Source organism: Parasteatoda tepidariorum, chromosome 2, assembly GCF_982258835.1.
Source record: "Parasteatoda tepidariorum strain Cologne lab strain chromosome 2, Ptep-v5.0, whole genome shotgun sequence".
In the NCBI taxonomy this organism is placed as follows: Eukaryota; Metazoa; Arthropoda; class Arachnida; order Araneae; family Theridiidae; genus Parasteatoda; species Parasteatoda tepidariorum.
In genome coordinates, this window is record NC_141756.1 from 18640810 (window position 1) to 18657931 (window position 17122).

Genomic DNA, 17122 nt, shown 5'->3' on the forward strand with positions numbered 1-17122 from the left:
TCTCTACACAAACTTCTCCGCAAAAACAAAGAGTTTCTTTGCTTATTTACGTTGCATAAGTGTTTAACTGTGACTTTAATTGTTTGAAACACTGTCAATCTCTAGCAGCTTCTTTTTACCTCTGTTTCTTGACGTTTTTGAAGGGAAAAAAATGATAAGTTTAAAAACATTGACTTGTTTACCCTATCTGATCCGGGAAGTCTACACAATGCACGTTTTTGTTCTATTAAAGACTGTCGACATCAAAGTTGCCGATATAATTTTAAGTCCGCAATGAGAAAGATGATTGTGAACTAAATATGAAATAACTTATGTAATATGACCTTCAATTTATTGAAGATGTAAGAAATATTCCCGTGACAGTTTTGATAAGAAGCTTTAAATAGTTGGTGGCTCGTGTCCAACCTTGGCCTTCTTAATTGATTCACTCTGATGAAAGGTTTATGAATAAACGATTAAATATACAGTAGAGAGTAAAAGATAGAATCTGTATAAGCGTCACTAAAATTTTAGGCAGATTGGAATTTTGTTTAGTGTTCACCGATTGATTTTCTCCTCTTTGATCGAAAATGGCAGGGTAAGAATTATTTTCTTTTTAAGGAAATTCAACTCTCTATATGAAAAGTTATGATTAAAAATAGTGAAATATTTCTAGTTTTAGCTGTCACGTTTAGTTTAGAAATAATATAACAGCATGGAAGTCTTAATCTATGTTTGTTTAAGTGGAATTGAAAGGAAAAATCAGTTCTTTTTATTATTTTTTTTGCCACATTTAAAACGTAAGTCGAAAGTATTTTTCGCAAGATATGCAAGCATCTTCGATGAACATAGATGTTTATTACGATGGTGATACTTATTTCCGTTTTAGATGTTGAAAAATAAAATATAATTATTTTTTCCTTTTTTAGATTACGTAAAAAACGTAGTTTTTTTAATTTTATATCACTTTATTATTTTTCTTGGTTATTTTTCTTTAGTTTTGTATCTGTTAGTTTATGTCGGGAAGTGGTCGAAATTCTGCTAAGCGATCAATTTTATTGGTTATAAGTTTTGTTTGCAGCTGTCAGGTAATGATTAAAACTTGCCTAATCCCTGCCAATTGTCGGCCAGGATATACATCCTACACCAATATAAATTTTATTTAAATTGAATCATCCTCTATTATATGAAGCAACATACTTTACAGTAGTAGAAATCAAGCAATACCACTGTATTTAATTTTTTTCTTACAGATAATTCTAAAAGTTATAAGGGCTAGGCAATTATAAATTAAATTACTTAAAGTTAATCCAAATTACTAAAAATAAAAAAGATTTGAATCTCTTTCTATGTTTGTTAGTCTTTCACACTTCTTATAAGGGACCGTTCACATATTATGTCTGCCAATTTTAGACACTTCAGCCCTACTTGTCACTTAAAATAAGCAAATCATTATCATTTTTGTGCTAACGTAAAAAAAAGTTACAATCCTTTATTTTTGCTTTGAATTTGACTTACTGAAGTAATTTAATTTCAGGATTAAATCCATGTTTTAATTTGTTTTTAGAAATCTTTTGTGTTTTACTTCTGAGAAGTAAATTCTTAACCTTTGAAACTCTTTGAAGGAATTTTTTTCTAATTTTTCTTTCGCCAAATTTATCTCTCTATTTCAAATTTCCAATTTTTTACCTAATTATTTTCTTAATAGTACTTTATTTACGTCACACTAGAGCTGCACTCTGTGCTTCAGTTGATGGTCAGGGTAACATCCTTGAAGATGATCAGAAGGCATACCATCGCAATTTTGATCCTTTGCTGTGGGGATGACTCCCCCGCTTCGGCACCCGACGACCTGAGTGCGAAGTAAAGCACACCACGGTAGTACAGTTTAACGAGGGCAGATACAGCGCACCCTCGTCCCTACGCAAGCTGATTAAAGTGGTTAACTGCTATTTATTTCTTTATTTCAAAAAAAAATTGAAGTAAAAGGATTTTAATGTCAAACATAAGTATTGATCATACTCCTCCTCATCCTTCGTCAACAAAAATATACAAAAAACAAACCCCTACATGAACGGTCCTTACATCTGTTTTCTTTTTGCACTTAATAAAAATGTTAATAGTGTAAAATAACAAAGTACTTGTATTTTCTGTGCATTTTTAATCATTTTAATTGTTTACTTTAGTTATAAACCTGTAAAAATTGCTTACAAAGCTTTCGAACCAGCTGGAGGAAGTAATGATGCATTAGCACCAGTCATATTTTTACACGGTGTTATTTGTTCGAAAGAGATGTGGGATGATATACCACAAACCATCGCAAACAAAACAAAAAGAAAAGTAAGTCTTTTTTTATTAATATTTTTTATTCTTCTAAGAGATTTTTTTTAAATTGCGCCGTGGCATGCAAAAGCTGATGGATTGCATTCCCTGGGATTCAACTAAACGGTCATCCAATTACAGACGACTGAATTAAAATTACATCAGAAAAATATGAAATTTTTAACATAAAAAAAACCTAGTAATTTTAGCTTTTTTTTTCTTTGAACTGCAAAGATGTAAAGAAAAATAATTTCAAATAAATGTTGACTCAAAATATAAATTTATGGTTTTATAGTTTAAAATATTTGTTCAACAATGAATAAAATCAATCAGTTCATAAGCCATTTTTCTTTTTATTTTCAATTCTTATCCTAGACACAAAAAAAGGAAGAAATATATCACCATTGATATTATATTTATCTATGACATAAGTGATTGGTTTTCTATTTATATAGCTTTTATCGAGAAATTTGTAATCTCAAAAGTTAATTGAAATAGTAAGCAGTTTAGAACTATCATTTGGTGATTTATCGAAAATAAAACCAACCGAGGCAGAGTAATTTTCTATTTGATTTCGCAAAAGATGAAGCGTAAAACACGTAATAAAATTATGGGAAGTAAATAAAGGATATGAATTTTTATACGAATGGAGAGCAGTAAAAGGAAATATATCTATTTTTAAAAATTGACTTTCGCTTTTCTGTGACTACGTGGAATAATAAGTTAAATATAATTTTTATTGAGAAAAGAAGGAAAAAAATAAACATGAAGTTAAGAATTTAATAAAATGAATAAGCTAGGAAATAGACCTGAAAATAACCAAACACCACTAGCCCCAAGGCGAGTCAAAATGGAGCTTAAATAAACAACCAGTTTCCTTTTCCCATCACTTTTTTAAATAATCATTTAATGATAAGAGTACATATCATTATCAATGTCAAAAAAACTCAGGAAAATAGAATTTTTAATAAATTTTGATTCTTCAGAATCCATGGATTTGTGGTAGAAAGATTTATATGGAAGGAGACAATTCACATATAAAAGATCACATATTTCAAAGTCGTAATGTATAAGTTCTTGTGAACGAAAGAAATTAGTGGTTGTTGACTTTCATCGGTGAATGTTGACAATCACATAGTCGCCTTGGTAAATGTCCGAAATATATACTAGGTGTAGTAAAGTGCCACTGTCAGTTATACATTTGCCCGGTATACCCTACACTGATGTTTTTTCAAGGTTCAGTATCACTCGGAACACTGATGTTTCTCCTAATCTATCCTCAGCAGTTATTAAAATTGCCATTGGCCGTTATACATTTGCCCGGTATACCCTACACTGATGTTTTTTCAAGGTTCAATATCACTCGGAACACTAATGTTTCTCCTAATCTATCCTCAGCAGATATTAAAATATCGAATAAATATGAAATATCAACGAATGAATTAATATCAAATCGGATATAACAAATATTTCGGACATTCAACAAAGCGAATAGGTGATTGTTGACATTCACCGATGAAAGTTGACATTCTCTTGATTTCGGTCATTCACGGTATAATTCTCTTTTGCCTTCTCAGATGTTTTTACTTAAAATTCTTTAAAGTCAGTATGGCAATTAAATTGTGTCATTCATTTATATTGTTTTCATTGAATTACATTTTTATACCCTTAAATTATTTCTAATATGAGATTTTTTTAAAATATAATTTAATCTAAGCAAAACAAAAGTTTTCAAAAAGTGTCTATCAAACGAAAAGGACCTATCGATATCAGCCACCGACTCATTAAGTTAGAGAAAACGCGGCACCTAAGTCTTTCGAGTCTACCGGCCTCTGGCTACTAAATGAAAATTTAAATTTTCAGGTCTACTATGAAATATGTAATATCTATAATGGCATCACATATGTTTAGTTCATATATGCATAGATGTCAAACCAAATGTCCTTTCTGTTTCCCTCTTGTTTGGCCCGTTTGATATGAAATCACACTATAAAATTCTTCACTCACATAATAAACACGCTAGTGGACTTTAAATTCTCATTTTATTTGAACTGTAATAGTTATAGAACATACTTCTTCGGTATAGAATAGTATATATTTCTGTATCTATATAATTCGGAAAACAACAATAAAAAATCATCCAAATTACTTGAAATAGTGCCATTTGTGCTGATTATTAATAAATTTTTAATCATTTTCTTGGTAACTATTTTTGAGTTTTGAAAGAATAATTTCAACTAGATTTCAGCTATTCGCGATCGCAACGTTCGAGTACGCCCTCTAGCGGGAGCCTGTAAATATCAGACATTAATTTATCACGTTTTCATTTAGTTCCACCAAAATCATTGACAGAATCGGATGCCATTTTTCAGCAGCAAATAAGAAACAAAATTTCCCTAAGGAAAAGGCCGAAGAACTTGAAAAAAATCTCCAGAATATTAGTAAATCTTTCAGGAACAGAACACGCCAAACATTTGAAGAAAAATTCCGCAATAATTTTTTATTTCTATTATCAACAAACTTGCAACTGATGACTTCCGATTTCGGATACTGTTACAGATGTGTGTATTAAGGTAAAATGCATTTCTTCTGTCTTCAATTCATTACGAATTAAAGTGAAGTCAACATTGCTTTCGTCATTCCAGTGAATAAATATGAATTCAGAACATACAGAATTGTAATAGTTATAACATATTTTTCTTCGTTATAGAATAGTATATATTTCTGTATCCATATAATTCGGAAAACAACAATAAAAAATTATCCAAATTACTTGAAATAGTACCATTTGTGCTGATTCTTAATTAATTTTTATCGTTTTCTTGGTAAGTATTTTTCAGTTTTGAGAGAATAATTTCAACTAGAATTCAGCTATTCTGTTTTTAGCTACATATTCAAATTCACATCAAGATCTTACAATTATAAAATTTTGCTGTGTAGTATGTTATCTAAAAGTAATGAAGGGATAATCTATGCATGTATTATTTGAAAATAAAATTTTCAAACGAAGAACATTTCATTCGGAATTCTACGGATTTATAAAACAAGTGAGTGATTTTTATAATAAAAAATTTGCTTGTAAATATTTTTTTTCTTATTTGATGATAGTTCTCTACACAATGGTTTTTTACGTCTGATTAAGAACTATAAGAATAATAAAAAAAGAAACAATATGAAAGTTTTTATTTCAATGTGAAGAATTCTTAGAATTGTTTTTTATCCTAAGAATTCTTTATTTTCCGTTTTTTAGTTTATAATTTTTTGCTAAAAAGTGTTGTCAAGAAACTTTTTTTGAAGAATTAAATGATATAACATTATGTGTTTATGTATACTTTTTATATATTCTAATGTTTGAAGCAATATGATTCAGAAAAGTAAGGAATAAAAATTAGGTACTTACGTATTAACGCCACCGCCGCTACAGATTTGGCGGTTTTTAAGTGCCGCCAATCTACACTTAAAATTTTTACGACAAATCATAAAATAAAACACTTTATTTAAAATCAAAGTAGTCAATCGGATTTCGGTGGAAAATGGCCGATATAGAGTTTAGCATAGATTCAAAACAATCATATCGCCATATGAACTCTGATAAATAAGATTCCGAATGAAATAACATTTCCAGAACGTACGTTTACCAAGATAAACTTTCATGTCGTGGGAATTGGTACATTTTCGTTTTTTCGGTAAAATATTTCACTCCTGAAAAAATAAAATTGCCTCTTGTTTTGTTTTTGGCAAATCCCAAACACGAATTTTCGTAGCACTAAAAAATGGCGACAAAAAAGAATTGTTTTTTTTTGTTTTTGTTTCGTCAGAATTCTTTATTTTACGTTTTTTAGTTTCTAAATAATGATTTTTATTGAAACTTGAAATTTTTTGATAAAAATTGTTGTCAAGAAACTTTTTTTACAAAATTAAATCTCATACAATTATGAGGCTTATGTATACTTTTTGTTCATTTTAATTTTTGAAGTATATTTTTAAAGCTATGGAATGTAAAGTTTAAATGGGCCTTTCATGTTATATCATTAAATTCGGTAAAATTATTTCTCGAGCATTAGGTTTTAACTCTTATAAGAATATACATATTTTTTTCTGTTTATTTACAAATATTTTCCCGATGTGTTTTGGATATTCCTTCTCTAAAAAAAAGAGACACCATTTTGTTTTCGTTTGCATAAGAAAGGATATCAAACATTCTTCTTTTTTAAATTTAATAAGCCACGATAAAGAAGGAACGTTACAATGTTACACGCTACATTAAAGACGTCTCCAGAGTAAATGAATGACTTCATATCGAAATCGCAGGTATTCGTCTCATACAACAACTCCCCCTATAGTTTGTTGCGATCGCGAATTCTGTTTTTAAGCTACATATTAAAATTCATATCGAGATCTTACAATTATAAATTATTTGAAAATAAAATTTTCAAACGAAGAACATTTCATTTGGAATTCTTCGCATTTATAAGGAAGGTGAGTGTTATGATTTTTATAATAAAAAATTTGCTTGTAAAAATTTTTTTTTTCTTATTTGATGATAGTTCTCTGCAGAATAGTTTTTTTTACGTCTGATTAAGAATTATAATAATGAAAAAAAAGAAACAATATGACAGTTTTTTTTATTTCAATATGAGGAATTTTTTAAAATCGTTTTTCTATCCTATGAATTCTTTGTTTTCGTTTAATAGTTGATGATTTTTAGATAACAATTGTTGTCAAAATACTTTTTTTGAAAAATTAAATGGTATAACATTATGTATTTGTGTATACTTCTTGCATATTTTAATGTTTGAAGCAATATGATTCTGAAAAGTATGGAATAAAAATTCGGTACTTATGTAATATCGCCACCGCAGCTACAGACTTGGCGGTTTTTAAATGCCGCCAATGGACACCAAAAATGTTTGCAACAAATCATAAAATGAAACACTTTATTTAAAATCAAAGTAGGCAATCGGATTTCGGTGGGAAAGGGGCCGATATAGAGTTTAACATAGATTCAAAACAATCTCTATTTTATTTTCTATCTTAACAATCTCTATTTCTGTCGACATATTAACTCTAATAAATAAGATTCCAAATGAAATAACATTTCCAAAACGTACGTATACCAAGATAAAGTTTCATAGTATGGGCATTGGTACATTTTCGTTTTCTTGGTAAAATATTTCGCTCCTGAAAAAATAAAATTGCATCTTGTTTTGTTTTTAACAAATCCTAAAGACGAATTTTCGTAGCACTAAAAAATGGCGTCAAAGAAGAATTGTTTTTTTTTGTTTTGTTTCGCAAGCATTCTTTATTTTACGTTTTTTAGTTTCTAAATAATAATTTTTATTAAAACTTAAAATTTTTTGATAAAAATTGTTGTCAAAAAACTTTTTTTACAAAATTAAATTTTATAAAATTATGAGGCTTATGTATACTTTTTGTTCATTTTAATTTTTGAAGTAATATTATTCTTAAAACTATGGAATGTAAAGTTTAAATAGGCCTTTCATGTTATATCATTAAATTTAGTAAAACTATTTCTAAGGCATTATGTTTTAACTCTTATAAGAATATGCATATTTTTTTCTGTCTACTTACAAATATTTTTCCAATGTGTTTTGGATGTTCCTTCTCTGAAAAAAAGAGATACCATTTTGTTTTCGTTTGCATAAGAAAGAATATCAAACATTTTTCTTTTTTAAATTTAATAAGCCACAATAAAGAAGGAACGTTGCAATGCTACGTGCTACATTAAAGACGTCTCCAGAGTAAATGAATGGCTGTTCATATAGAAACCACAGGTATTCGTCTCATACAACAACGCCCCCTATAGTTCGTTGCGATCGCGAATTTCAGTAGACTTTCACGGTATTTTTTATCAGATCTAAAATTAGTTTAAATTGTTTATATTTAGTAGTGAGCATAATCATTGTATATAAAGCTTATTAAACCAAAAATAAATGATAACGCACTTTGAATATTTGAGAAAAACACCCCGAAAAAAAAAGTGAGAGAAGTTGACTAATATGAAAATATTATATTTGTGATTAGAATATTGTGTATTAATTACATCTACGAAAATGTTTAGGGTAAAATCCTAGTATGTGTTAATGCTGTCTTTCGAAGGCTCCGTCGTAATATGCTCCGTCGTAAAAGATGCTTTTTTGCGAATAATATGCTATTTTTATAAATGCTGGGAGTTTGCAACTGTTACTCATAGCTATTAGATCAAGTTCAGCCTATCTAAAGCTAGATCTGTCTGTACTTATTTTGAAAGTGGCGCAAAACATCAATATGAAAGGCCCCAGATAATTCTTCACGGCAAGATTATATATAAAGTTTAAAATCATTGCATTGTTTCAAGTGAAAGGCACTTAAACTATGACAGTTTTATTTTCCTTGGCGACAGAACTTCGAAAAAAACAGCGTTAAACGCTTGGAGTGATTTTGGAAAATCTCGTCAATCATCGCCATTGCCGAAATAACGCGTTGAAACTTATCGTTATTTAAACTACTTTGCGATGAAGTAAAAAATATTGAAATCAGAAGTTTAATTAATTAACAACGTTTTAAAAATTTCCTTTTCTGCTTATCTTATTGCTCTATTCGTGATTTAACTTATATTATAAGCATACATTAATTTAGCATCATGAAGTAATCTCTATTTCAAGATGATCATAAAATTTTTTTTTCTTTAAATACCATAAAGAAATTTATTCCAAAATGCAAATTGGCTTAAAATCAATTTTAAAAGCACTGTATCTCGCCAAATGTACTACAATGGATTGTAAACTTCAGCTCCCTCCTTAACACCGTCAGTGTCAAATCCACCAAGTAACGTATACCAAGACTAAGCCTAGTTTCATTCCACGAAAATAAAAAATAAGAGCATTAAATATTGTTCTATATTCTTCAGGCCTACGTATACGATGCAAGGAACCACGGAGAAAGCGAATCATCTGAACACTACAATTATGACTTAAACGTTGAAGACCTATTTCATTTCATGAATGGACTGGACATTAAAAAAGCAGTTTTAGTTGGCCATAGTATGGGAGGCCTCACAGCCACAGATTCTGCACTTAAAAAGGTAATATCGTTATATTATTTTTGGAGAATAAAAAGATTAAAATGTTTAAATTTTTTTGAAGTTCATGAAACATTTCTTTTTTAGCCCGATAGAGTTGAAATGGTATTTTCAGAGGACATGTTTATAAAGAAAATTCCTGCTCAAATTGTTGACGATGCTGTCAAATACATAACAGTTTGGACTGAAGTTGTACGCAATCTTCCAAAAGATTTAAAAGAAAGCGATGCTTATAACCAAGCTGTAGATATTCTTTATGAGAAAAATCCAGGGACCGTAAGTGAAGCAAATTAATTTTTTTTACAACATTGGAAGATTTTAATATTGCACGTCAATATTAATATTACGCGTTAATATTACATTTAAATCCTGAAAAGTTTCCATGTATAGAGAGTGTTCTGAAATAACCGTACCAAACATTTATTTTAAAAAAATTATCGTTCACTACCCTACAATAATGGAAGAGACATTTCGAGTTTTTAACATTTTTTAAATTTCCCGAGAAATACTTCCCGAGATTCTTTTATAACTTTAGAAATCGTTGGCGATACATCCTCCGATGTACCGCCATCATCACTACACTCCCTCTATGTATTCCTAAGCAATTTAAGCTGTGCGAACAAAGGAGGTCGACCTCCTTTGTTCGCACAGCTCAAATTGCGTAAGTGTTGTAGTAGTAGAGGCAGGGCCTATAGTGAGTAGTAAGGAAAGAAGGAAAGAAAATTAGTTAGTCCATTACAACTATATTATAGAGGATTACTCCTTCTATATCATCACTCCCTCCTTCCCCTCAGGTGAAGGTCTAGTATACACATCTATCCTCCTTCCCTTCAGGGAAGAAGGAGAGCCTAGATACTAGCCTAGTAACTAGCTCTTCCCTGTGGGGAAGAAGGGAGGGTTAAGTCACTAGCTTAATATTATCATGACATCATCTCTTACGTCATACATATTAGAGCTAGATACACTATACACCTTCCTACCCTGCATCACAAACGTGCAGGATAGGAGGGAGTGATGATCAAGCAGGCTTTTCTAAATTAAAGAAAAAATCCATTTATTTCAATAATTAAGAACATTTAATTAATTACACATATCAATTATATCTCTTTTTAAAATTAAACAGAACTTGTTCATCCATGATAAGATCAATAAAATTTATAATAAATCCAACGGATCACGTCGCGCTTTCTAGAAAGACACCTGTTCAAACAGAAGAAGAAGAGAGAGACATGTCTAAAGATGAATATAAAAAGAAAGCGCGTTCTGAACGAAAACAACACATTCCGAAAACATGTTAAGTGATCTATATCACTTTCTCTTTTTTTATCTCAAACAACAGTGCCAGTTTACTTCTAGAAAATGCCTCGACCAGGAACCAGTTCAGGTAATTCATCGTCCGAATGAAAATTCGACTATCGAATTATGGTTTTTAGTATTTTAAACGCTATCTGGTTAGACGACTGCACCCTTTTAAAAACTCTCTTCAAAAAACGATCGGTTATTTTATCAGAACACGTCCCAGACGATACTTGCGAGTACAAGAAATTACATTACCACGGATTAATCGAATTAAATGCTAATCAACGCTTTGACAGCGACCAAAAAAATGTGCTCCTTCTTTAAGTCTGAAAAGTGTATAGCACCGGTGAATTTCCTTGCATACATGAAAATTCCCCCTCGCCAAATTGTCTTAAACAATTCATCAGAAAATTCGCAACTAGATTTCTTATTAAGCAAAGTCACCGATGACATTGAAACGTGTGGCAACACGTTTCAATGAAAAGAAAAGACCGGGAAGATAGCAAAAACGTCACGTGTGAGGACATTAGCAAAATCATACAAGTGATTTTAGAGACACGAGCAGAATCCGAATCAGAAATAATAAATTACTTCCATCACAATAAAGAGTTCGACTATATCTTTTGCAAACGAAATTTCACAATTAATTTTAAGAAAGCCCTACAACTAGCGATGCAGTCTTGCCTGGACAAACCCATACTTCAACTCTGTCAAGAGTACATGAACCCTAACACTGAATGCCTTTGTCCGATGAAAAGCGCATCCATTATCCAAAAATGGTGCGAATTCCTAGGTATCGACACTCGCGAATTCGTATTAAACACAATTAAAGTCATGGGTAGGGCCGAAAAAAAGGAAAACACACTTTATCTTTGCGGGGAACCAAATTCTGGAAAAGCATATATTGCGAGATCTTTGGCCAAGGCCGCCTCCTTCCATTGAGAAATCACGCAGGGCACTTCGGCATACACATTTATGTGGCAAGACTGCATAAATAAAAGACTAATTATCATAAATGAACCATACTTTGACTTAGCGGTGATAGAAAAATTAAAAGTAGTGCTAGAAGGAACTGGCACGTTTGTGCGCTAAAAAATGTGTGGTGATGAGTATCTGCTACCGACTCCTGTGATCCAACACGCACGTGTGGAACCTATGTCCTCAGGCGAAGGAACCGATTGAAGCAAGACTACTGGCATTCTACGACGACTTAAAAGCTCCCCCTATGATTAAAAGTTTCTCAAAAGACTTGAACCCACAATGGCTCACAATACTAGTGCCAAAAGTTCCTGCAACCCAACGAAATGGATCTATGAAAGTTTCAGCGATTTTTAATATTTTTTTTCTTCCAATGCTCACCTGGACAATAACCTTTCGTCACAAAGGCATCTGAAGGGCAGATTTGTTGGGCACTCTTTCAGGGGTACCATATAATGAGGACCAACGTTGCTCTGACAGTAAAGACAGTTAGCACATAGAGTGGAAGTTAGCACTTGCCCGGGATTGCCCGGAAGAATGTTAAAACTTAAAATAAATGTTAAAAATATAATTATTTATTTTTTTCAATTTGGTATAATATGAAAAAAACACAACTACTTCGATTTAGTAGGAACAACATATGACGCAATGCTAAACGAATGGAATTTAGTTGTTGTTTATTTAGTTATTGTTATTAGTAGTTGTTGTTATTTGTTTTAGTTGTTGTTGTTTATTTAGTTGTATTTAGTTTCAATAACTTTTCTTTATAATGCAATAAAATCTGGCGAGCAGCTATTTAAACGATCGAACACTTCGTTTGTTTATTTGTGGCTTGAAGTTAGGCTCGCAGAAAATGCCGTTCATGGGTTAAATTTAGTAGGAACAACACAACCTGTGACGTAGGCTATATTATACCCAATTTAGGATAGGTTTGCGCTGCGGGCCATACTTTCGTGTACCAATTTTAACATATTACAACACTGTACAGTGCGCAAAATAAAAAAACGGACCACCATGAATAACTTGTGATCGGGTCTTCACGTCCTATGACTCACTCTTAGGGATTTGAGGGGGTGACCTGAAATATGCTAATTAATTAATGCAGACGATAAATTTAGTTACGAAACGCACATTGTCTGAATAAACATACCTTTTACTCGACGGATTCAGACTTTTGAACCCCGAAATATAGGGGGTAGCTGAAATCGGTAACTGAATCTAATAGTTTGGTCAAGAAGTTTGGATTCCATAACGTTAATTTTACTTTATGCATATTCGCCATTATTTCGAGAACTCTTTAAGCGAATTGTAAAACTTTAGCATACAATTATAAAAGTCGTTTATCCGAAGATAATTTCATGCAAAATATAACGTTTAGAAAATATTTGTTATCTTTTATTATTTTATTTATATTCGAAAATTTTGAATAGTAAGATATAAAAAATTTTACATCATTTTAAAAAATTTAATTTTAAATCGAAAAATTCAAAATTTGAGCGAAATCAGTCGAATAGCTCGTGGAAAATAGAATTTTAAACCAATGACTTTTTCAAAATTCGTTTTCTCATTAACTATTCGATCGATTTCAATAAAACTTTGTATTTTGCCATTTAAAATGGCATTTTTTTAAATGCATTAGAAATGGCCTTATAATTCAAATTTTTATTCGACTATTATTAAATAAGTAATAAAAAATAAAAAGCAATAAATATTTACTTAAAGTTATATTTTGCATGAAATTATCTTCAAAAAAATGAATTTGATAATTGTGGACAAAAATTTTTCAATTCCCTTAAAGAATTCATTCTCGAGATATGGTGAAACACGCAAAAAGTAAAATTTACATTAAGGGGTCTAAACTTCGGACCGCTCTCCGGACCAAACTATTGAAACCATATTTCTTAGATTGCGGCTACCCCCCCCCCCATATTTTGGGGATCAAAAATCCAAATTCGGTGATAAAAAGGTATGTTTATTCAGAGAAAGTACGTTTTTGTGTCTGATTTCGTATCTAAAAATATCGACAGTACTAATCAATTAGCATATTTGGGGTTACCCTCTCGAAACATTGAGTCCAAGGACGTGATGATCGGATCATTAGATCTATGGAAGAATTCATAACTAAAGTTCTATTTTATAACGATACAAATTATTTAAATTTCAGGAGATGTTTTCACCAAAAGAGGTTTTAAAGAAATCTAAACTTCTCTTGAAAAGAAAATCAGATGGAGGATATGACATAAATTTCGTGAAAGATCCAATGCTTAAATCATTTAGAGATCCAGAAACTTTGAGAACCAATCCCAGTGGAGAGTTTAATGGCCCTGCTTATTTCCTGTATGGTGGAAATTCACCATTTGCTGTGTAAGTTCAAAAAAGTTTGCATTTTATAAATTTCTTAATATTTATGCATATTTCGCGAGCATCTAAGTTCTGATTCTTAAAACAATAATTTTTATTCGCTTACCATAAGAACTCTATTAAATTCCTTTTTTAGGTTAAAAGTTCGAATTCTTTAACAAAATTGTAATTATTTTTGTTACAGTAGTTAAAATTTACAGCAGAGAGGAGCATAATTCTTATCATAATATTGTTTTATATTCCTCTCTAATATGATTGCAGTTTTTTATTTATTGTTTATGCTATATTTAGTTATAAACTGCAATTTAAAACAGAATATAATTTAACAATTGCTTAAAACAGACACAAATGTTGTCAATAATTTTCTAACAGTCTTAAAATATATTCAAATAAGAAAAATCAGCTCAGTTGCTTCGGAGGGCCTGCCTACAACTTGTTGTGCATGCACGTGAAATGTTGATTTAGTTTAAAATTACGACTCCCTTCTGAGTTCAGCCAGAAGTATGAGTTGCATTCCGATCGCACAACTCAAAGTTTGGTTTATTTATCCTTAAAAAATACAATACAAGTTATTTTTTATTTAATTTTATGCAGATGAATTATGAGACCAAGTATGGCTTAACGTGTATTGTGTGTATGCTATTATGTAAAACGCATGGTTCTACTTATGGTCTATGGACAATTAAAATCCCTATTCTGCCTTACATAAGTCTAACTGAAAAACGCAGTCATAACGACTACTAATTTTTAGCGCATACGCGTGAAATGTTGATTTAACTGAAAATAACGACTTCCAGCTTTCAACCTGAAGTATGGGCTGCTTTTCGATCTCGCAACTCAAAGTTGAATGCATTTGTCGTTAAAAAATTTAATGTGAATACCTTTTTAATTATCATCGCGTGTCTTTAATGATTTTTGAGATCTAGTGGTGATAAGATAGCGAACACACTTTTCCAGACTTATTTTCAGCACCAATGCACCGTATACGGGTGGATATTTTATTTATTTATTTTTATTGAAATTACATACATTTGCTGACTTGTGTGCTCAATATATAGGCTTATAAGTCATTGTCAAGTAGAAAATACAGATAGAACAATTCAGAGAAAGACATCACAAAGAATACATCCAGGGTTACAGCGGGATTCGAACCCGCTACCTCCACGCTTAACAGAGCGTTTGGACCTTCGATACCGCTCGGCCAGGGAGGCCCCTACGGGTGGATATTTGGCCGAACCCTAGGCCAACTTGATGTCCAAGTTTAGTTGATTTATCTTTAAAAAATAAAATGCAAATAGCTTTTGAATTACTTCCGTATGTAGAAAGTTTTGGTAAAATCCTAGTATACTTTGCACTCTTGGCGCGATTTCGAAAAATGTCGTCAGAACGTAAATGACGAGTTGACGCTTGTTCCCAAACAGTTGCCAACGCCGAAATAACTTATATGCGATTATCGCCAAACTTTGGCGTAGGCGAAAACATAAAAAATCGTAACCCGAAAATGGCAAATTCATACTGGGCAGTTTAATTTAACAATAAAAAATGTCAGTGTACGGTGTACCGGACCATGGCACTAAAAAAAAAACTCAACTCATTTATTTAAAAAAAAATTCTATTACTAAGGTAGATAACTTACTGAAATAATCCCAAACTATTATTTTACAGCGCTAAACATGATATGTTGTTGCAAGTTTCCTAAAAAAAAATAGCAATGTATAAACACAAAACTATTATTTAACGATGCGAAACAGGCATAAAAAAGATACAATAATAAACACGCGTATCCTACTTCATTTCCTCAAAATACATTGAAGTTATAACAATCTTTTATCATCATTTTAGCAAATGCATTATCAATAAAAAAATTACTCCAGATTCATAAGAAAGCTTTTCCCATACCACAACAGTTACAGCGTACATTTAACATTCTATTCAAAATAATACCTACCATAACATTGATTCAGTGGCTGGGTGACGCAGTTGGTTTGTCGTCGGCCTTCTGAGCCCAAGTCTGCGGGTTCGATCCCCGGCCCAGACACCGTATTTTCGGGATGCAGAAAATCCTCAGCGGCCATGTCGTATGATTATGCGGCATGTAAATGATCCCTGGAGTGCCTTATTGGCTTTTGGAATTTCCGGCAAAATTAAATTCCTAGTGCACTTTAGCATCCAAATAGAGTCTCGGTGCTGCCATCTAGTGTGGCAGAAACTAGACGTCCAAATTAACATCACCAACGGTATCTCACCCATTGTGGTGGTCCTGGGATACCACCTCTGGAGAACGCACTAGGTCTGCTCATCGGCAAGACCGGTAATGCAGCTCATTGGAAATAAAAATAAAAAAATTAAAATAAAAAAAAAACATTGATTCGGCAGGGAAAAAATATTCAATCCTAAAACCAAGACTTAGCAATTGAATTTCCGCGGAAGTTGCTGCCTAGAGAAACAAAACACCAATTAAACATTACTTAAGTCAATACTTTTCTTTTCCCATCAGCTGAAATTGAAATAAGTCATATACATCATCACAACGTTAAATATCCACCTCCAATACAATATCCTATTTTTTGCGATCAGCGCAATTATAAAACTGTCATTAAAAAAAATAAAGCTGAATGTACAAATAACTACAGATTGAAGCTTTATCGCCCTCCCAATCACCGCCAATTGTCACCAAGTCCACCGGGTAAGGCATGCTATGATTAAGCTTAAATTTTATATTTACTTAAATTTTATAAAAATTTTCGTGTAACTAAAATATTTTTTTCTACCTAATTAACTTTATTTTAGGGGAAACGAGGAGTCTCACATAAAGAAACATTTCCCGAAAGCTGAATTAATTGAATTCGAAGGGGCATCGCACAGTATTCATGGAGAATTTCCTGAAAAATTTGTGCAAACGATTGTGAGCCGATTGCAGTAACAGTTAAAATTCCATTTCTCATTACATACTTGTAGCTATTGAAAAGTAATTTATGTTAAATGAAAATTAATTTTATTTTTTATTGAAATGTAAACCTGTTTGAATTCGAAAGATTTAATGAGTTCGAAATCACTTCAACTAGTACAAAATAAAAATTTGCAGCTAGAACAACAATAGAA

General features: G+C 31.5%; 1 protein-coding gene across 1 annotated transcript; it reads left to right on the plus strand.

Annotated features, from left to right (window-relative positions):
* Nucleotides 1-231: 231 nt before the first annotated feature.
* LOC107455955 (sn-1-specific diacylglycerol lipase ABHD11) lies at nucleotides 232-17122 on the plus strand. Its single transcript, XM_016073689.4, has 6 exons — nucleotides 232-577; nucleotides 2166-2319; nucleotides 9212-9385; nucleotides 9470-9658; nucleotides 13824-14023; nucleotides 16811-17122. The coding sequence occupies exons 1-6, from the start codon at nucleotides 570-572 to the stop codon at nucleotides 16941-16943; spliced, it is 858 nt and encodes a 285-aa protein (XP_015929175.2). The 5' UTR covers nucleotides 232-569; the 3' UTR covers nucleotides 16944-17122.